Genomic DNA, 22,809 nt, shown 5'->3' on the forward strand with positions numbered 1-22,809 from the left:
CAGAGGCAAGCAGATGTGTTGGGTTTAGTCCTTTTCTACCTTGAAGAGCCAGGATAACGGAGCATTTGTAGACCTTTCCTTCCTCTCTCGGTACTTCAATGATGACTTTGGCCCCAGTTAGCCAGCCTCTGCAGGTTTTATATTGTGCCTTGTTTCTGGAAAACTGTATCATCTCCTATTCACACTTACCCCGTTATCCACATTTATAAACTGTGCACACACTCTAAGGGTGAGAACAAAGTTCTTCTATTTCTGTATCCACCAAGTGCTCTCTCATAATGTCAAACACATGGAAAGTACTCAGAAAATCCTTAGGCTGAGCACTGACTGATCATGCAGATGGAGGACCCAGAAATGAGACAGAGCGGGGGCTGCCAGGTGGCGTGGTGGTTAAGGGCACTGGACTTCCACATGACTGACTGCAGTTCGCATCCCGGACCTGGCAGCTTGCTTTCTCACTTTCTCTAGTTCTCTTGTTCTGCCCCTCCCTGGTCAAATTAAAATAAATAAATAAATAAGTAAATAAAATTAAAGAAAATAATTCTTTTTTTTTGGGGGGGGGAGAGGTTTTCACTATAGGGCACATGCACTCGCCAGACAGAGAGAGACATAGAGACAGAAAGCAAGAAATCACCCCCAGGGGGGATGGTCATGCCGCAATCCCCTCTCCTCCATTCTCCTCTCACAATCTTGGGCACGCACGCACACGCGCCCAGCGTGAGTTTTAAGCCACCGGGTCCGGGACACGAACTGCGGTCGACTACATGGGAGTCCAGTGACATAGCCATTACGCTAACTGCTGGTTCCCAAGAAAATAATTCTTTAAAAACAAAAATGAGGCAGAAGAGGATATGTTTAATTTCATCATGAATGAGAAATATTTGCAGACTATTTTAAGCAGAGAAGTACAAATCACAATGTAAGGAGGTTAATGTGATGGTTTTAAGCAGTTCTTTGAATATCACTGTACAGCACTAGAACATCTGTGAGTAAAGACAGAAATTAGTACCTGGGTGGGCCCACGTCTAAGAGATAAGGGTGTCAGATACCACATGGCTAACCTCAGTTCTAATCCTGGCCCCAATGGCTTGGTAAATATTCTAGGCACATGTATGCGTGACCCAAATCTTGACAGGATGGTGATATGGAGGAAAAGGGATCGTGATGTGACCATGCCTTACTGGGCTATGTTTTCTCCCTCTTTCTCTCTGTCTGTCTCTCTGGCAAGTTTATGCTCCCTCTGGCCAATTAAAAAACATAAAAGAAATCATGGGGCCAGCAGATAGCATAGTGGTTAAGGCGCTGGATTCTCACACGGCTGACTGCAGTTTGAATCCCAGACCTGGCGCCTTGAAAATCACAGCAGGCAAATGTGTCATGTCCAAAATCCCAAGAGGAGAATGGAGGAGAAGGGACTGTGGCGTGGCTATCCCGCAAAGAGTGATTTCTCACTTTCCGTCTCTCTGGTGAGTATATGCACCCTATAGCAAAAATCTCTTAAAAAAAAAAAAAAAGGACAGGAAGACAAACAGTCTCTCTGGGGGGGGGGGGTTGGGGGGGGGCAAATTGAAGCCCTTTGTATTCTGGCACAGTGAGATCCCTGGGCCTGCAAACCAATCAGTAAGCACTGCTGGAGCAACGGGGAGCTACTGGCCCAGGCTGCCCCACTGACGGTTATGCTAGTGAAGGGAGAATCACTGTTTGCAGACAACACATTAATATCTTCAAGACTTTGCTTATTGTTGATCATGCCCCCTGCACATCCTAATTTTATTGGTGATCATCCCACTATCAAAGTGTATCTTCCTGCAAACACCACCTCTTTGATTAAACCAATAGATCAAGGATTTATAATAGCTTTTATTTATTTTTTAAATTTGCTAGAGGGTGTGTACTGTTCCTGGAGACAGAGAGAAGAGAAAGCAGGAGAGACAGAAAGGTCATGTGAGAAAACACTCCCTCCCATGGAGAACTGTCAAGATGCAATCCCTTCTCCCCCATGTCTCCCTCTTTCTGGGATTTTGGGCATGCACAGACATATACCTGGTGTATTTCCCAAGCCACTGAGACTGAGACTTAAATTGCACAGTCGGCCATGTGGATCCGCCGCTTTAACCACCATATCACAGTCTGAATTACAACGCCTTTTAAATCCTGATACTTGAGGAGGACTTTTGCTAAGGATATTTTTCAACTGAAGAAGGCATTGAGAAGACACTAATGCAATTCTGGGATGATTACAACATTTATGACTCCATCAGAAACCTTGTTTAGGGGCTGACAGGTGGCATGGTGGTTAAAGGTGCTAGAATCCCACATGGTAGACTATGGTTTAAGTCCTGGACCTGGGAACTTGCTCTCTCACTTTCCCTCTCTCTCTCTGGTCAAATTAAAATAATAACAATATTTAAATAAAATTAAATAATTCTTTAAAAGAAAACCACCTTGCTTGAGCTTAGGGTGATGTCACCAAGAAGCATACAAGTGGCATCTGTAAGAAGACAGTCAAGAGGTTCATCCACAGCTTCAAAGTATTTGCCAGGGATGAGGCGATTACCAAAATCAGCAAAGCTGTCACTGAGACGGCGAACAACTCCACCCTGGGTCTGGATGATAATGACGTTAAGGAATTCCCACAGGTGGTTTCTGAGGAATTGACTAGAGTTGCTGGAACTGATTAGACTGACACCTCCTCAGGGAGAGGCTCAGCCATGTCCTTCAGGAGGTATTTCAGAAGGCATTGTTACCACTGGAGATGATACTGCCATGTGTGTTACTGCCCCTGAAGACTCCAGGAAGACAAGATGTGGCGGGGGAAGACAGTGATAGTGATGATCCTAACCCTGTGCAGGCCTAGGCTAATTCATGTGCTCATGGCTTTGTTTTTTTTTTAAAAAAAAAAACTTGAAAAACACAAATAAAATATCTTCATATGGCTGTACAATGTATGTCTTTTAAGCCAAGTATTATTACAAAAGGTCACAGAAATTCAAAAAATAAAAACTTGCCGTAAGTAGACGCTAATTTGCAATCAAAGGAAGAAAATATATATATTTTTAAATGTAGTGTAGCCTTTAGTGTTTATAAAGTCTGCGGTGGTGGACAGTAATGTTGGAGGTTTTAGGTTCACTCCCCACTCACTTGGTGACTCATCCAGTCCTGCAAGCTTCTTTCATGCTAAGCGCTCTGGTACAGGTGTACCATTTTTGTCTCCTACTCTGTACTTTTTACTGTTCCTTTTCTATATTTAGGTATACAAATCCCACTGTTACAATTGCCTTTGATATCCAGTACAGTAACATGTGGCACAGATTTGTAGCCTACAAGCCATGGGTTACATACAAAGCACCCAGTAGGCTATACCACCTAGTTTGGAGTTAGTACAATCTGTGATGTGCACACAAAGACAAAATTGCCTCACAATTCATTTCTCAGCTTGTATCCCTATTGTCAAGAGATACACGACTAGACTGGTTTGCTTCTAGAGAGGTCTAGAGTATTCAACTCATAGAAACAGAAAGTAGAGTGGCAGTTGCCGGAGCTAGGAGGGGAAGAGGGAAACAGAGAGTTACTGTGTCTTGAATATAGAGTTTCAGTTTTGCAAGATGTTAAGTTTCGGAGATTGGTTGTACAACAACGTATTTAGTGAGATTGAATTGTTAAACAAACAAAAAATAAATAAAAATATGCCCCAACTGAATCCAGTATATTTTTTTCTTCAATTTTCTTCTTCTGGCTTTTTAAATCTCAGTGACTTACCAGTCATCCAGACAGAAAACTGGTTGTTGACCTGAAATTTTCCTTCTACTCCAAAAATGCTGATCATAAGCCCTTCGGCTCTATCTTGTTAATGTCTCTCTCTCTCTTATTTTTAAAAATTATTTATTTAGTTAGTTTTATTTATTGTTATTATTTCTAAATTTGACCAGAAAGAGACAAAGAGAGAAAGGGAAAGCGAGAAAGCAAGCCACCAGGTCCAGGACCCAAACTGGGGTCAACCATGTGGGAATTCAGCATCCCCAACCACCGTACCACTGGCCAGCCCCTGTTAATGTCCTTGTATAAGTTCCCACTCTGTCCATTTCACTCGTTGCCTTCCTTATAAATTCTCACCCAGAGTAGCTGGTACTATTTCCTGACTGCACTCTTTGCCCTAAATCTGGTTCCATTTCAAATTATTTTCCATAATAATTTTGACTAAAATCTTTCTTCTCCTAAAATCCAATATGACCAAGTTATTTCCACTCTTAACATTTTAAGAAAAAAAATTAATAATTCTCCATTAGAACTGGTCTAGTTCAGGCCATGTCTGCTTGTTTTTCTGGTTCTTTGACCCTATTTCTTCTTGGGCCTTTCTTCACACAGTACACACCAGCTATGGTTAAGTGTAGTTCCAGGTGGCATGATATGTATGTTTCCTGTCCACCTGGTGAACACCTGGTTTTCTTTGAAGACAACTCAAAATTTATGTCCTGTATGAAACAACTTCTGACCACTTCCCTTTTTTCTCTACTTGGTCAGAATTTATTATTCCTCCTCAGTAAGTATTGGTTGAACAAACTGAATCTGTGATACATCCTAGGCTCAGGTTGCTGAATCACTGGGCAGCTACAGAATGTTCTTGGCTGGGAGTAGCTCAAGAGAAATCGAGAAATCAAGTGAAAAGTTTGGGTTTGTTTTAAGGAGTTTGAATGTAGGTTGTAGAAGATGGGCCAGTAGAAGCTTTTAAGCAAGAAAATGGTAGGACCAACTTAGTTTAGCAGTAACAACATTGAATTGAAGGGAGAAGACATGGACAGCCGGAAAATGCTGGAGGTCAGGGGAGAGATCGGTTGCAAATGAACATGTGAGTGGTGATAGTGGGTGAGGGAAAGCCAGTGAGAGGAGGCTCGATTCTAGAAATTCTGAAGCAGATCAAGATTTAGTGACAATGAGATGAGGAAGGAAAGATGGAGAAAGTAAAAATGAGACCCGTAGGGCTGTAGTGAGGCTTGTGTGCAGTAACTGTGTGACAGCAATCCATATTAAAAACATCGCACACAGGTTGTTTAATGGGATGATCCTCTGCTTGCGCTCTGTTTAAATGGGGAAAGAGGGGGTACTTGTAGAGACGTCTTCATTTCAAAGGAAGATTAAGAAATGTCGGCTCGGGTTTTATTGCTGAGATTTCCCAAGTAGGAAGGACGACGAACAGAACACAGTCAGCCTCTTTCCCAGGCAGCCCCTTCCTTTTCCGAACTTCCGAGGACGCGCAGAGCCGCGGAGCCCCGCCCACTTCCGCTTCCCAGCTCCCCATTCTCGTGACAGGCCAATCACCGCTCACTCCGACGTCATCAGCGCGCGCCGTCACCAGTCGCGTCAGCGGCAGGACCACGTGTACTGTGTTGACTGTCAAAGTCTCTGGGATCCTGAAATCCGGAAGCAGTGAGTTCTGAGAGAAATTTTTCACTCGAGTCCCCCAAGTCTGCGAATCCCCAACTATGAGCTCCCCGAGCGTGCTGTCCTTTACCCAGCAAGGCTGGGAACAGGTGCTGGCCAAAGTGAAACGGGCCGTGGTCTACCTGGATGCTGCCTGCGCCGAGAGTCTGCACTGGGGCTGCGGATCTACGCGGCTCCTGGAGGCGGTAGGGGGTCCTGCGTGTCACCTGCGGGAGTTTGAGCCCGGCGCAGTGGGTGGCGGAGCCGAACAACCCAAGGCGGTGTTCGTGCTGAGTTGTCTACTGAAAGGCCGGACCGTGGAGACCATACGAGACATCGTCTGCCGCAGTCATTTCCAGTATTGTGTGGTGGTCACCGCCGTGAGCCATGCTGTTCACCTCACCGCTAACCACGTGCCAGCAGCTGCAGCGGCCGAGCTGGAGGGGCAGCAGCCTGTGTTCGAACAGCTGGAGGAGAAACTGTGTGAATGGATGGGCAACATGAACTATACGGCTGAGGTGCTGCACGTCCCGTTGTTGCTTGCCCCTGCAGCTCCTCACCTTGCCTTGACTCCAGCCTTTGCTTCCCTTTTCCCACTGTTACTCCAGGATGTGCATCTCCTTAATAGTGCCCGACCGGACAAGAGGAGGCTGGCAAGCCTGGGCGAGGTGGATTCAACTGCCCTGACCCCAGAGCTGCTGCTGCAGATCAGGTGCCTGGTGTCAGGCCTCAGTTCCCTCTGTGAGCATTTAGGGGTACGAGAGGAGTGTTTTGCTGTGGGTTCCCTCAGTCGGGTCATTGCTGCAGATCTGGCTAATTATGCCCCTGCCAAGAACAGGAGGAAGTCTGCTGTAGGCCGGGCATCAGTAGTGTTTGTGGACAGAACTCTGGATCTCACAGGTAGGTGGCATTGCTGTGGAGTCCTTCATAATCGCTTCCAAGGTGCTGGGTCTTTCAGTGATTGAGCATATATTTTATTGGCCTTTTACTATTTGTGAGGTTGAGGATATAAAAATGGTCTCCGTGGACACAGTCTCTAATCACACATAGTTTAATGTCTCCAACGGGGAAATACTATAGATAAGCAAATTTGTTAAATACTTTAATGAGTAAGTATGTCCTCAGTGTGCCTTACCTGGTTAATCAACAACTGCATCTAGTCCAAGAGACTGGAGAAATGGAATTATGCTGACTTCGAGAAGAACTGTCCACCTCGGAGGTTTTAGAAATTTGTTGATGTCAGTATTCATAATGATCTTTCCTAAGAGGACTCTGATTTGTTGGAGAAGTGTTAACTGATGACCTAATGGAAGGAAAACTGCTGGACAACAAAGATGAAATTATCCTAGACAATTAGTTGAGGTTTCTCTAGATGAGTGTTAAATTGTGAGTCTGAACTTAAATATCACTAGTAAGTGAAATGAAATAGAATTTCAGAAAATATTTTTAAATGTTTTAGATTTTTTGTTCTTGTTCTGTTGAAGATTGTATAGATGATTTCAAATTGTAATAATATGTTAATTATTTATACAAAATAATGAATATATGTGACTCTTAAAATAGGTGAAGGATGGGGTCGGCAGGTGGTATGTTGGTTAAAGGCACCAAATTCCCACATGGCCGACTGCAGTTCGAGTCCTGGACCTGGCAGCTTGCTTTCTCTCTCTCTCTCTCTCTCTGTGTGTGTGTGTGTTTCACTCACTCTGTCTCTCTCTGGACAAATTAAAATAAACAAATAAAGTTAAATAGAAATAATTTTTTTAAAAAATTTTAAAAATAGTTGAAGGAAAAATGTGTTCTTATACCTGACGTGAGCTGATTTTCAAAGGTCAACCTCACTGATTCATAACTAGGTAGGTATTATGGTGCCGGTAGTATAGCTTAGCCACACCCAAGGTCAGTGAGAATAACCAGGGAACTGATATTTGTAAACAGTCCCTTTAATAAGTCAGAAAAAAGGTTGAATGAATTTATAAAAAATATAATAGGTGTATTTGAGTTTTTGACATGAATGAAATTCATTTTCAGATTATAAAATAGAGTAAGCTAAGTGGTAATACTAAGGGGTAATCTTCATTATGTGTCTGGGAAAAACAGATGTGTTTGTTTCGGTCACTAGTTTACATCTAAGTAATTATTCTAGCACTCTTAGAGGATGAAAAAGACAAGCTGATGAGTATATGGTGTTGAGTTTATTGGATGGATGGCTTCTATTGTTCAGAATCCTATTTCTTTATGCCAAAAGTGTGACATATTGTTTTATGATCCATTGAAAAGGCCTCATATTTTTGTGTTTCTTCTCTAAGACTTCAGTTAGACAAACTTTTTTTTTTTTGAGAGGTTTTTGCTATAGGGCATGTGTGCTCACCAGAAAGACTGAGAGACAGAGAGATAGAAAGCAAGAAATCATCCCCCAGGGGGGATGGCCACGCCTCAATCCCTTCTTCTCCATTCTTCTCTCAGGATCCTGGGCACGCATGCACATGTGGCCGGCATAAGTTTAAGCCACCAGGTCTGGAACTCGAACCACGGTCAACTACATTGGAGTCCAGCGACATAGCCATTACGCCAATTGCTGGTCCCCAAAGTTTTTTTTATAAGAATTATTTTATTGTGGCCAATAGGTGGCATGGTGGTCTCCCACATGGCCAACCACAGTTCTAGTCCTGGACCTGGTGGCTTGCTTTCTCACTTTCACTTTCTATTTTCTCTTACTCTGTCCCTCTCTGGTCTCTGATCAAATTGAAGGAAGGAAGGAAGGAAGGAAGGGAGGAAGGAAGGAAGGAAGGAAGGGAGGGAGGAAGGAAGGAGCAAGTGAGTAAAAGAAAGGAAGAGAAAAAGAAAGAAAGGAAGTTGTTGAGAGTGAGAGAGAGAGAGGAAGTGAGAAAGCAAACCACCAGGTCCTGGACTTAAACCCTGGTTGGCCATCTGGGATACCAGCACCCTTAATCACCATGCCCCCTGCTGGCCCTCAGCTAGGTAAACCTTAATGTCCTGACTCTGGGATCATGGCAACAGCTTCTTTTCAACCTCAGCATCTATTTCTTGTCTGTAGCTCTTTTCTGCATACAAAACAAACAAAACACATAACTCTGGGGACCAGCAGTTAGCGCAATGGCTATGTCACTGGACTCCCATGTAGTCGACAGTGGTTCGCGTCCCAGACCCGGTGGCTTAAAACTCATGCTGGGCACGTGTGCGTGCGTGCCCAAGATCCTGAGAGGAGAATGGATTGCGGTGTGGCCATCCCCTCTGGGGGGGTGATTTCTCGCTTTCTGTCTCTCTCTCTGTGTCTGTCTGGCGAGCACACGTGCCCTATGGCAAAAACGTCTCCAAAAAAAAAAAAAAAAAAACCCCAAAAACCCCCATAACTCTGTCCTCTGAAAGCATATATATGACAAAGCAGTCACCAGTGACTTAGAGGTCAAGGACCCATAGAAAGACAAAGTTGCCATTCAGCAGCAATCATCTCATACTTTCTCCCTCCTCAAGCCTCCAGGTATCCTTTCTCACATTCGTCTTCTTTTTTGCTTCTAGTAATGCTGAGAAAATACAAGCCATCAGAAATCTTCTATTATTTTCCTCTCACCAAATCTGCAAACCTTTTACGTCTTTACCATGCATTTTCCTTTCTTCCTTCATGTTAAAAAGGGATGTACATCCCTGCTACTATGTCACGTCAACATTTTCACCTTTGCAGCTTAGGTTCCTTTCTTTTCTAGATCTTCATGTGTTCTTTTCTCCGGATTTTTGCTATGGACATTCAACAGGAAGAATGGAACATCTTTCTTGACATCTCTTACTCTCCCAACTTCAGTTCCTTTTTTCCCCTTCATTTTATAGCAGACTTTGAAAGAGTTTTTGATATCTGCTGTGTCTCCACAATTATCCGCTCCAATTTTCTCTGCCTTCATTTCCATTAGGCTTTTATTTTCCAATACTTCCCACCAACTTTGAATTTACAGGTCACCAATGGCCTTTCTATCGCCAAATCCAGTGCTCAGTATTTGACATAGTGAAGCATGCAGGTAGTGAAAAGGAAGGAAGGAAGACAGAAGTGTGAAAGATGTGCAGAAAAGCAACTTCAGCCATTTGTCTGCGTGAGCCCATGAAAGCATAAATAGGCCATGTCGTGTGCTCGCAGCTCCCCGCCGTTGCACCTACTTCAAGTCCAAGTTCTGCAGCGTTGTTTTCAAGGCTGTACATGACCTGCCTGTGTTCACCTCTCCCCTTCACCTCCCACTGATGTCCCCTGACGCACTGCTCTCGGAGCACATCCGTCACCTTGCCATTCCTCAGACATGCCAGGCAAGTCTCAGCCTCTGGGTTTTTGTAGTTCCTCTGTCGCTCTGCTCGGAGTGTTCTTCCATCAGGTTTCCACATGACTTTCCCCTTCACTTCCTTTATTCTTTCTTTCTTTCTTTCTTTCTTTCTTTCTTTCTTTCTTTCTTTCTTTCTTTCTTTTTTTGTAGATTTATTTAATTTTATTTATTATTATTATTTTTTTACTTTTAAAAATTTATTTATTCATTCATTTATTTTTTAACTTGACCAGACACACACACACACACACACACACACACACACACACACAGAGAGAGAGAGAGAGAGAGAGAGAAAGTGAGAAAGCAAGGCGCCAGGTCTAGGATTCGAGCTGTGGTCAGCCATGCGGGAGTGTCCAGCACCTTAACCACCATGCCACCTGCTGGTCCCAATTATTATTATTATTTTTAATTTGGTCAGCTCAAATACTTGCTCCTTGGAGAGGCTTTTCCTGACTACTTTCTTTGACATTCTCTAACCCTTATCTTGCTTTATTTATCATGACTTTTATTACAACCTGACACTAATTGACTGCTTGTTGCCTGTCTTTTCCACTTGAATGAAAACTCATGAGGGGAGGGACTCTGTTTTGTTTACTGTTTATTAATCAGTACTCAGGAGAGTGCTTTGAAAACAGTAGGTATTCTCTAAATATTTATTTATTTATTTTAGAAGTATGTATGGGGCCAGAAGGTGGCATGGTGGTTAGGGCACTGGACTCCCATGTGGCCAACCGCAGTTTGAGTCCCAGACCTGGCATCTTGCTTTCTTACTTTATCTTTCTCTCTGATGAATTAAAATAGTAATACTAATAATAATCATAAATAAAATTAAATATATAATTCTTTTAAAACCCCTCAGGAGTATGCATGTCTGTATTTCTACATTTCTTCCACATGAGGAGGACACTCCCAGCAGAGTCTTTACACTGTGACTGACTTCCGTCGCCGGTCGGTCAAAATCAGGGACAGTGTGTGCAGGAGTTCCTCAGGCTGCAACCGCAGACCTTGCCATGTGGCTTCAACATCCTAGAGCATCACATTACTGTAGCACCACCGTAAATATTTGCTGAATAAAAGGATGAGTGAGTGGATTAAAGGTGGCTGCCAACTAGACACTCACTGAAGTGAACACATTTATTTTTTCCAGTTGAAAATACTTCTGAGGTTCTTTTTTTTTGGGGGGGGGAGGTTTTCGCTATAGGGCACGTGCGCTCGCCAGACGGACAGAGAGAGACAGAGAGACAGAAAGCGAGAAATCACCCCCCAGGGGGGATGGTCACGCCGCAATCCCTTCTCCTCCATTCTCCTCTCGGGATCTTGGGCACGCACGCACACGCACCCAGCGTGAGTTTTAAGACACCAGGTCCGGGACGCAAACCACAGTCCACTACGTGGGGGTCCAGCGACATAGCCATTACGCTAACTGCTGGTTCCCATTTCTGAGGTTCTTAAGTCATATCTTTAGTCCTTTGCAAATGCAATGTGTGGGCACTAAGGTGCACATTCTGGATATTCTAAGACTGAACAGTTTGTGTACACAGTAAAACTGGAGGAAAGATATAATATTAACTAATTGAATTTATGTATTTTATGGATAAAAATCACTTCTACATTACCTTATTTGATCTTATCAACAGGTTAGTTAAGGTACTTGTCATTTCAGCAATAAAGTTTTTTTTTTTTATTCATTCTTTTATTTTAATTTGACCAGAGAGAGACACACAAAGAGAGAGAGAGTGGAAGTGAGAAAGCAAGCCACCAGATCCAGGACTTGAACCATGGTCGGCCACGTGGGAATGTCCAGCACCTTAACCACCATGCCACCTGCTGGTCCCCAAAGTCTGAATTTTTCTATTGGTAAAATAGCATCACATCTTCTATTAATCACCATAGAAGATGATGTTGCTATCATTATTGGTCTTTCACATAAGAAACTAGTACATCTTTCAGTTTTTTTCTGTATACCTCTTGGTATTTAATTATTCTTTGTCCAGACTAAGGACCATTTTGCTGTTGGCCAGATTAAGGATTTGATAGGGAAGAAGTAATTGGAGTCCAGGGCTAGCGGTGGCACAATGGTTAAGGTGCTAGACTTCCACATGACTTACCACAGTTCAAGTCTTGGACCTGAAGGTTTGCTTTCTCACTTTCTCCTTCCATGTGATGTTTAGATACAGGCCTCTGTCTTTCCCTCTCTCTCTGGTCAAATTAAATAATGATAATAATAACAAAATAAAATAATTTTTTAAAAAACAAAAAAATAATCAGAGTCTAATTAACTTCTACTCCAGAGCATCTCAAATATTTTAAAATTTTTGTAAAGAAGGAGAAATTAAGCTCTCTGACAATATAATTTCAATCTAAATCTTGACCTTTTACTCATTTTATAAGAGGAATAATTTGAACTCATTCTGACATCAGTAGGCCCCAGATACGTTCCATAGTCTATATTTGAGTTATATAAATGCCACTAATTAGAAAGTGAATACTGAACTCTCTATAGTTGGACATGTGAGAAACTGTGTTCACAGATGAGCAGAGCAATTTGGATTTTTACTAAGTCTGACCAGCTGAGTAGTCATGGTTTTGTAAACTGGCATTTTGTTATTTCTCTGATACAGTATTAAAAACCCTTTCTAATGAAACATAAATTATTTTTCTAATTAGGTAGGTCTCATGTGCTTTTTGTAGCAATTGATATGGAAAAGTGAAGTTTTGGTAGAGATTACTTAAACTATAACCCAAAGGTAACCCTTGTTAAGATTTTGGGAATGTTTGTGTGTTTGTATATGCAATGTACTTTTTTATTTTCATTACAGCAAAGCTGTGTGTTCACCATAGAAAGTTTAGAAGTTCTGCATAAATAGTAGATAAAAATCTCAAATTTGATAACTGCTTCAATAAATACACCATAATTCAAATAGACTTCTCTTTTGAACACTATAAAGAAGTTAATACACAATATTTAAAAATAATTATTTGATTTTATTTATTATTATTATCTTAATTTGGCCAGAGAGAGACAGAGAGAGAGAGAGAAAGGGAAAGTGAGAAAGCAAGCTACCAGGTCTGGGATTCGAACCACAGTCAACCATATGGGAGTCCAGCATCTTAACCACCAAGCCATCTGCTGGCCCCTGTATACAATATTTTAGTAATATAAATGATACTTTGATTCTGTAAAAATAACTCTTAATGAGCAATTCATGTTTTTACTTTTCATATTTGGAAAGTTTCACGAGGATTCTTAACAGTTCCAATTTGTAGAGGGTTTGATGAACTGAGACTTGCCAAAGATCCCTGGTGTGGGAGAAGAAACAGTGAGTGACGGCCAGGTTGTAGAGGCTAACGAAGTTAGGACAGGGCGGCACACAGAACACGAGTGAGTTCACTCCACGTGTCTGTGAATGGCAGGGGGAAAGTAAGACTAGCTTGGGATGGGAGCCAGAAATTGAGCATCAAATTCAAAGAAAACTTACTTGGATGATAAGCGGAGACTTATATATATTTTTTTAAAATAGCAATTATATTTAACTTTATATATATATATATAAATTTGACCAGAGAGGGGCAGAGTTACAGTGAAAGAGAGAGAGAGAGAGAGAGAGAAAGAGAGACTGTGAAAGTGAGAAAGCAAGCTGCTCGGTCCAGGACTCAAACCGTGGTGGGCCATGTGGGAGGCCTGCACCTTTTAACCACCATGCCAGCTGCTGGCCCGAGATTTATACAAATTTTTAGTAAATGAGAAAGGAGTTAGTGAAGAGAAACAAATTCATGACACTATGAGGGAATCCTGTTGAGTTTAATTTAAAGACCTAACTCACTTGGAGACTTCCGACCACCCCTCTCCCACACCAACCTCTGGGCCACTTAATAATCTTGTTGAGTAACAAGAAGCTTCTCTGAGTGCTGGGGAGACAGCCGTAAACCACAGACAACATAAATAAAACATGATTTCTTCTAGGCTTAATAAAGGAATATTCTACTGATAGAACAAGAACCCTTTACTTTAACATCAGAAATCACCTTAGAAACCCCTAGCCTCCTGACTCTGCCTTAAGTTACCTTTTGAATTTTTAAAAAATTTATATTCATTCACTGTACATCAATATAGTATACAAAATGAGATTTTCCACCAAGAATACGCTGTATATTGGCTCAATCAAGGATATTACCAGATGTGTTATCATCAACAAAAGAGTTTTTGTTTCTCGTTTCTATATGTTGTGCTTCTTTTTTTTCCTTTTTTTTTTTTTTTTTTTTGCCTGGTGATTCCCTACCTCTCACCGTTTGCCATTTTCCACCTTCCTCCCACACTGTTTCTGGTATCTACAGTTACTTTCTATGCCTTTTTCCCCCCCACATTTTATTGATTCACAAAAGATCTTAATAGATCTAAATACTTTCAAAAGCAAATGCAGTTGATATGTACATATCTATGAACACATGTCACATGTCTGACTTTAGGCTTAAACCTCAGTGAGTAGAATGAACATACTATAAAGTAGCGCCTAGCTGGGGCTATATACCTTAATGCAATCATTCAATAGGTTTTCTTTAATATGCATTTTTTAATTTCAAGAAAATCAGTTTTAGTTTTAATAGATCAGAATCAAAAAATGTGAAGAGAAATTTGCTTAAGACTTAAAGCCAGGAAAAAGGCTAGGACTCAGTTCAAACAGTAGGTGGATGAACCTATCAACAGTTCAAGAGAAGATAAAAATCCTTAAATCTGGAAAACAAAGCATAGACGAAAATTAGTAATGTTTTAGTCAAAAAGTCATAAAATTCTATTTCAACAGTTTAGTCTCATGTAATTAACTTCTCTTCTGTTGAATTTACAGTGTTGCTGTGATCCAATCTTTCTGTTTAAATTCTGGAAGTTAACATTCAATGTTATTATTGATCTTTCTGGACTTGTCCCTACCATTAAGTTGGCCATTCACTTTTTTTTAAGAATTATTTTAACTTTGTTTATTAATTTACTTATTTTAATTTGACCAGAGAGGGACAAAGTGAGAGTGAGAGAAAAAGGGAAAGTGAGAAAGCAACAGCCAGATCTGGGACTCGAACTGTGGTCAGCCACGTGGGAGTCCAGCCCCCTTAACCACCACGCCACTTGCTGGCTCCCTGTTGGTTATTTTTTGTACTGTTATTTCTGCGTGTCTGACTTTAGTTTTCCTGGTATAACACTCCCTTCAGAACTTCTTGGAGAGCTGGTCTGGTGTTGATAAATTCTTTCGGGGTTTGTTTATCTTAGAATGTTTTTATCTTCTTTTCCCATATGAAGAAGAATCTTGCCAGGTATAGTATTGTTGGTTGAAATTGTTTTTCAATGAACACTTTGAATATATTTTCCCATTCTTTCTTTGCTTGCATTGTTTCTGATGAGAAGTCTGATGTTAGCCCGATGGGATATCTTTTGAAAGTACCTTGATGTTTCTCTTTTGCCAATTTTAATATCTTGTCTCTCTGTGTTTCGGTCAATCTGGCTATGATGTGCCTTGGAGAAGATCTTCCTAGGTTGATTCTATGTGGGGGTCCTTCGTATATCTTGGGTCTGGATATTTGAATGCCTCTTTAGGTTTAGAAAGTTTTCTTCCAAAACTGCATGGAATAGATGATCAATGCCCTTATTTGTTTCTTTACCTTCTGGGATACTGGTTATCTGGATGTTTGGGTGTTTAATGGTATCTACTATTATTCGTATATTATTCTCATTTTTGAAGTTATGTTCTCAGTTTTTTTGGTGACTTTTTCTAGGTCAGAGGTCCTGCCTTCTACATCTGAGATTCGGTTTTCTGCATGATCTAATCTGTTTTTAATACTTTCAAGGGAGATTTTGATTTCCTGTATTACAGCCTGCATCTTCAACAATTGTTTGTTTCTTTTTTTTATGGTGTATATTTCCTCTTTCATATTGTGCAAGAACTTCCTTGCCTTCTGGAATTCATCTGTTTTCTCCTGCATCTTCTGGAATTTGTTGTCTCTTCTCTTGCATCTCTATTAGCTTTGTCACTATGAATATTATAAATTTGTTATCTGACATTTCCACAAGTTACATTGTATTGTCTGTGGAGGGTGAAGAGAGATACTTTCTTGGCTTCTCATATTTCTTGTGCCTCTGCGGTGGTTTCTGGACATCTGATGAATTATACATTTTTTTTCCTAATTTTTGGAGTTCAACCTGAGTGTTCAGAGGCGTGCAAGAGAAGGTGATCTGCAATCTCTCTGCAGTACCGTTTTTCTCCCTTTGTACTGCAGATTCCATGGGAATTGAGGATTACTCTGGGTAGATCTTGGGGTCAGGAGGGTGAAGTCTGGGCCTGGGATTTTTTTTCTTTTTTTAACTGAGAACATGGTTTTTGTAATGATTTGGCTCCTGGGTTTGAATCTTACTTTTCAATTTATAAGTTATTTATTTGATCTTGAGCATGTTATTTAAATAGAATCTTCTTCCATGTAACTGAAGAAGTATACATCCACTAAAATACAACCCACCTACTAGACTTGTTATAAGAGTGAGGTGGGTAATAAGTGTACTGTGTGTAACTTAGTACCTAGTGTTTAAGCCCTCAATACCTATTAGGTGGGTGATAAATATAAAGCATAGTGCTTAGTACCTGGCATAGTATAAGCCTTTAATAAATATTAGCCATTTTGATAAAGATGATGATGGTGATAATAATGATTCCTTGGGTTCCTAGTTTGGCCTTTCCTACTTCCTGTTATGTTAAGAAACAAGAGAGATCTGGGCCAGCAGGCAGCGTGGTGATTTAGGGTGGTGGACTTCCACATGGCTGACCATGGTTTGAGTCCTGGACCTGGCGCCTTGCTTTCTCACTCCCAACCCCCACCCCCGCCCCCTCGCTCTGTCCCTCTCTGGTCAAATTTTTAAAAAATGAATGAATGAATAAACAAATAAAATAAAATAATTCTTGTAAAAAAGAGACGGGAGATCTACAGACAGCGAGACATTAGGAGGCAAAATGGTAGTTCATATGAAGTGGATGGGGTCATGATGAGTAAATGTGGCAAGAGCCACTCTTTTTTTTTTAAATTGTTAAATAATTATTTATTTAATTTTATTTATTCATTCATTTATTTTAATTTGACCAGAGAGAGATACAGAGAGAGAGAGAGAGAAAGTGAGAAAGCAAGCCACCAGGTCCAGTATTTGAACTGCAGTCGACCATGTGGGAGTGTCCAGCACCCCAACCACTATACCACCTGCTGGTCCCCAAGATCCACTCTTGTTGGAATGATATCTTAAGCAATGATGTCTTTTGGAGAGGTAACTTGGTTTCATATAAAAAGCATTGAACATGTCATTAGTCTTGACTTTTCATTTGAATTCATTAATGTATTTGTTATTAAAGTAGTTAATAAATGTAAAGCTCCTAGAATGGTTCTTAGAACACAGCACAATTATCTGGCAGAGCAGGTTGTTATCATTTGTTCTTTCCACTATCCAACATATGTTTAGTGAGAGCCTACTTGCTGCCAACTTCCATGCCTGACTTGGTGGGTACAGGTGACCTAGGCACACGGGCCTTTGCGCTTACTAAGATGAGGGGAGTCTTGGTCAGGTCCCTAAGCCCTTCTTGGCCTCAGTGTCTTTATCTGAAATAAAGGTAAAATTCAGCTGTAAGATTTCAGGCTACATTATCCTACGATACTATTTACCTGCCTGACCGTAGGCTGACCGTTTATTTAGTTATTCAGCAAGTTCTTACTAAAGCCTTCTAGATGTGGGCGGGTAACCAGAGCTGACGTGATGTGGGCTCTCACTGAGCACCGATGCAGTCCACGTGCCACGCAAACTGGGAGCCGAATTAACATGCAAAGGGCAAAATACCGAATGTGTGTTACTGATTTGTAACAAGAAACAAAAATATGTGTTAGTTTAGATAGAAGGGCATTATGAAACCTATCTGGTTTCCCTTTTGCTTTACCAAGGAGCGGTTGGACACCATGGGGACAACTTCGTGGAGAAGATCATTTCAGTGCTCCCCCAGCTTCCAGGCCACACGAACGATGTGATGGTCAACATGGCAGAGCTCACCGCACTCCAGGCTGACGAGGACAATCAAGACATGGTGGCACCAGGCTGTCTCGCACAACCCAAGTAAGATGTGTGGAGTCGTCGTTGTTTTCTCCTGCTCAGCCTTCTCCCTCTTCCCCTTCCTTCCTTTCCTGTGAAAAGGAAACAATGAAATGGAAAATCTCATACAGAGCATTTAGAAAAAGGCATTTTCCCCCTTAACTTTGAAATAACCGTATCCATTAAGCATAACAATAAGTCAAAAAGTATGGGATTTTGTAGAAGTGTCATTTAGTGTCATACAAGCTTCTTCCCAGGATCAGATGAGGCATTTTATGCATCTCCATTTGATAGATGGTTTTACATGGAATCGGGTCTAGGCTTCATCAATTTCTTTTTCCCAGTTGACGTTTTCACATGACTAGAAGGCAACTCTGAAACAGTGCCATCTTTTTATATGTAAATGATATGTAAATGATCCTCTTGGGCATCAGTGAGAGTTTTTATTTCTTAGGCTATTTTCTTCACATGCTTAGAGAAGTCAGAGAAAGAAGATGTACTTTACGTTATGCAAAGTTTCAAAAAGAAAAGACTTCTCCAGAAATGACAATGAAAAGATATGGTAGTCACCTTGTGGCCTTTGTCCTCTATCAACGATTCTTATGCATATTATTCTTATTCATAAAAAGAGTAGTAGAAGAAAAAGAAGTATCTAAATTTATCCATTTCTTTTATCTTCCTATTTTGTCTTTTAAACAAAATCATATATTTCAGCATTAGAATTTTGAATATTAACAGTAAGATATATTTGGAATTTCCTACCATATTTGTAATATTTTGCAGCTCTTGAAGTTTTCATCTTTTTTGTTCTGTTAATAAGTTATTGGATGGGAACCAGCAGTTAGCGTAATGGCTATGTCGCTTGACTCCCATGTAGTCGACCGTGGTTTGCGTCCCAACCCGGTGGCTTAAAACTCATGCCGGGCGCGTGTGCGTGCATGCCCAAGATCCCGAGAGGAGAATGGAGGAGAAGGGATTGCGGCGTGGCCATCCCCCCTGGGGGGTGATTTCTCACTTTCTGTCTCTGTGTCTCTCTGTCTGTCTGGTGAGCACAAGCGCCCTATAGCGAAAACCTCCCCCCCCCAAAAAAAAAGGTTATTGGATGCCAGTGTGTATGGGTCAGTGTGGGGAGAAAATGAAAAGTTGTACAGCATTTTTTCAATGCTCATATGTACAGTAAAAACATACTTGGGCCAACCCTGTGCCCTGGTGGTTAAGGAAGCTGGGTCCCACATGTCCAACCATGTTCAGATCTCTGCCCCAGCATGAGGAACACATTGGATGTGGACACACATGTGCTCCAAATCCCCAGAAGATGTGGAAATGGAGGAGAAGGGATTGTAGCATGACCACGTCTAGTGAGGGGTAGTTCTCCTTCTCCTTCTCTCTGTCTCTGTTGAATGCATGTACCTGGGGACAATTATAAAAAAAAAACAGGGGCCAGTAGGTGATGTAGTGGTTAAGGCACTGGACTCCCATGTGACTGACCATGGTTCAAGTCCCAGACCTGGCAGCTTGAAACTCTTGCTCAGCGTGTGTGCGCACATGACCAAAATCCCGAGAGAGTGGAGAAGGGATTGCAGTGTGACCATTCTTGGGGGAGGGGAGTTAATTTCTTGCTTTCTGTCTCTCCGTCTCTCTTTGTGTCTCTGGTGAGCTCATGTACTCTATAGCAAAAAAATGCTCTAAAGCAAAAACAAAAAGAAATGGGCTGGTAGTTTGATTCCCGCTTGCTGTTTCTCTTTTTCTCTATCAAGTTAAATTTAAAAATAATAATAATAATAATAATAATAAATAAAGTTAAATAATCCTTATAAAACAAAAAAACAACAAAGGGCAAAGGGTTTTGAGCTATAAAAACATGGAAGTAATTGTGTTGGGAAATACTTTCAGTTGTTCAGAGGGGTCATTCAGATGTTAATTAATAAGGACTTACTATGAACCTTTCTCTAAGCTAATATGAAGGACATTTAAAAAGATAAAATATCAACTGTGCCTTCAAGAAACAGTTTTCCTTTTTGAGAAAAGCCAGGTTGTAAAAGCCAGATGGATAGGTGAGAAATTATAAGCTAATAAAGACCTAAAGCAATAATTGGAAGAACAATGGTAGTTTTTTGCAATTGTTAAGAAATCTGATGAATTTCTCTGCAAGAGAAGAATGGAAAGAAATGACAGTTTTTCTCCTATGTGCTATATACATGTAGCATCAAAATAACAATAACCATTATTACCGCTAACAGCACCTTCCAAAAACTTCTCCATGAAAGGAGAGGAAAGACAAAAACGTTAGTTCTAAAATGCAGCACAGATGAATTCTTGGCAACCAGTGTGCCTGCCATGAAATATATATATTTTTAAATTTGCTGTTGGGTGCATGTGCTTATTGGAGACAGAGAGAGAGAGAGAGAGCGAGCGACAGAGCGAGTGAGCGAGCGAGAACACACGAAGGAGAGGCAAGGTGAGAAAGCACCCCCTGAGGTGGACAGCACACTGCAGTCTCTTTTCCTCCATTCTCCTTTTGGGATTTTGGGCATGCATGCACATTCCCTGGTGGGTTTTCCAAGCAGCCAGGTCCAGGACTCAAACCACACAGTCAGCCTTGTGGGATCCAGCCACCTTCACTGTGATAGCACCAGCTGCCCCAGAGTAATCTTTATTATAAGCAGTTTATTACATCAAACTCTGATGTAAGTACATACTATTTTATAAGAGGCTGTTTGTAATTATAGTAGGTGAAGTTATTGTCCATGCAAGTGAGACATCGAGACCTTAAATGCATGCAACGTGGCTTTCCAGGCCCTGTCCAGGTCCCTGGATCATGTGGAATGTTTTCACAAGAGGGCACAGAATCTTCTTTGTTCTGTTCTCCTCCTGTCGGAGCGGGTTTCTGTCATCTGCTCCAGCTTCTCTCTAGCCCAGCACCCTTTCCGCTCCTTCAGCAGCCTTCCCCTGATGCCCGACCTGGACTTAGCTCATCTGCACTCGATGCTCCTGGGTGCTGCTGGTTCTGCTGGGCCCAGTGCCCGCTTTTGCCATCGCTCCCTACTTGCCTCTGTGTGAAAGCCAAAGACCTCACGGTGGCCTGCAGGATGGTGCCGCCTGGCTCCTGGTTCCTGCCTGATGGCGTTGCCTCCTCGCTCTTCTTGCTGCTTTCCAGCCACACACCTTCCTCACTGTTCCTCAGGACAGCATGCAGGGTCCGGCCTCAGGGCTTCAGCTCTTGCCAGCGTTGCCGCCTCCCAGATCATTCTTCCTGCAGACATGCGCGTGCCCCCATTTCCTCTCTTCCTTCTTAGTGAGGTCTTTCCTGTCCTCCTTCTTGTTTTTAAGGTTTTTGCCATAGGGCAAGTGTGCTTGCTAGAGAGAGAGAGACAGAGAAATTCAGAGAGACAAAGTGAGAAATCAGCCCCGGGGGTGGCCCCTTCTCCTTCATTCTCCTTTTGGGACTTTGGGCAGGCGTACACATGTGCCTGGTGTGATATTAAAGCCACTGAGTCTGAGATGCGAACCGTGGTCAACCACATGGGAATCCAGTGCCTTAAGCACCATACCACCTGCTGGCGTCTTCTGTCCACTTTAGCAGTTTGCGTTTCTCTGTTTTGCATTTTCTCTGCTCATCACTTGTCACTTTCTTTTTTTTTTGTTTGTTTTTTTGTTTTTTAGAGGTTTTTGCTATAGGGCGTGTGCACTTGCCAGACAGACAGAGCGAGACAGAGAGATAGAAAGCGAGAAATCACCCCCCAGGGGGGATGGCCATGCCGCAATCCCTTCTCCATTCTCCTCTCGGGATCTAGGGCATGCACGCACACGCGCCCAGCGTGAGTTTAAGCCTCTGGGTCTGGGACTTGAACCGCGCTTGACTACATGGGAGTCCAGTGACATAGCCATTATGCTATCTGCTGGTCCCTATCACTTGTCTCTTTCTAAGGTACTTACACTGTATTTTGGTTCCTCTCTATAGAGAACTATGGAGAAACTTTCCACTTGGGTTCTGTGACAGCAGAGATGTTGGGGTGTTTGTCTGTTTTATTCCCTGCTGTGTCCCCATTGGCTGGAAGGATACCTGGCACTGAAGAGGTACTCGCTGAATGAATCTGTGGTGACAGAGGCTGCTAGGGCGGGATCTGTGAGTGGGTGAGGCTGAGACAGACTTCCACGTGATTGACTGCAGTTCAAGTCCTGGACTCAGCCCCGGCATCTAGTGACTCTGACTGGGTCGGCAAACGTGGTCAGTGGGTGAAGTACCTGCGCACATTTGCTCCCGATGCATTAGGTGCGGGCAGATGCCGTGGCCTCTGCGTGGTGCTGGGTGGCTGTGGGCATGCGGAGACTTGGTGAACTAGTGAATGCGAGACGCAGGGAGAGGTCTGACTAAATGGGTCACTTCTTGTGTTCTGTATTTTTTTCTTTTTAAAATTAAAAAAAAAAATTTAATTTTATTTATTATTATTCTTCAATTTTGACCAGAGAGAGACAGACAGAGAGAATGGGAGAGTGAGAAAGTAAGCTGCTGGGCTTGGGACTTCAACCATGGTTGGCCATGTCAGAGTCCAGCACCTTAACCACCACTCCACCTGCTGGCCCCTGTGTTTTGTATTTTCAATCGTGTGAATGTGTCTTCCATAAAAAATAAATAGAAATTAGTGGAGACAGCTAGGGGTGTAGTGGTTATGCTGCTTATTCCCACAGGCTGACCACAGTTTGAGTCTCAGACCTGGGGGCTTGAAAGTCTTGCTGGATACGTATGTATGTGTGCCCAAAAGCCCAGGAGGCGAATGGAAGAGAAGAGATTGCAATGTAGCTATCCCTGGGGGGTGGTGATTTCTCACTTTCCCTCACCATTGCTCTCTGTCTTTCATCAATGAGTGCACGTGCCCAATGGCAAAAACCTTAAAAAAAAAAAGAAATTAGTGTTTAAATAAGAACGCTACTTTTTTCTTTCCTTTTTTTTTTTAACATTTT

General features: G+C 42.0%; 1 protein-coding gene across 1 annotated transcript in view; it reads left to right on the plus strand.

The window, feature by feature from the left end:
- The first annotated feature begins 5,355 nt into the window (after nt 1-5,355).
- Nucleotides 5,356-22,809, plus strand: part of SCFD2 (sec1 family domain containing 2) — a 457,870-nt gene continuing 440,416 nt past the window's right edge. Inside the window, exons 1-2 of the mRNA XM_006164377.2 lie at nt 5,356-6,318; nt 17,703-17,871. Coding sequence (XP_006164439.1) covers nt 5,481-6,318; nt 17,703-17,871 — 1,007 coding nt within the window. The 5' untranslated portion in view covers nt 5,356-5,480. The remainder of the gene's footprint in view (nt 6,319-17,702; nt 17,872-22,809) is intronic.

The sequence above is a fragment of the Tupaia chinensis genome, unplaced genomic scaffold, assembly GCF_000334495.1.
Source record: "Tupaia chinensis unplaced genomic scaffold, TupChi_1.0 Scaffold143615_1, whole genome shotgun sequence".
NCBI lineage: Eukaryota > Metazoa > Chordata > Mammalia > Scandentia > Tupaiidae > Tupaia > Tupaia belangeri.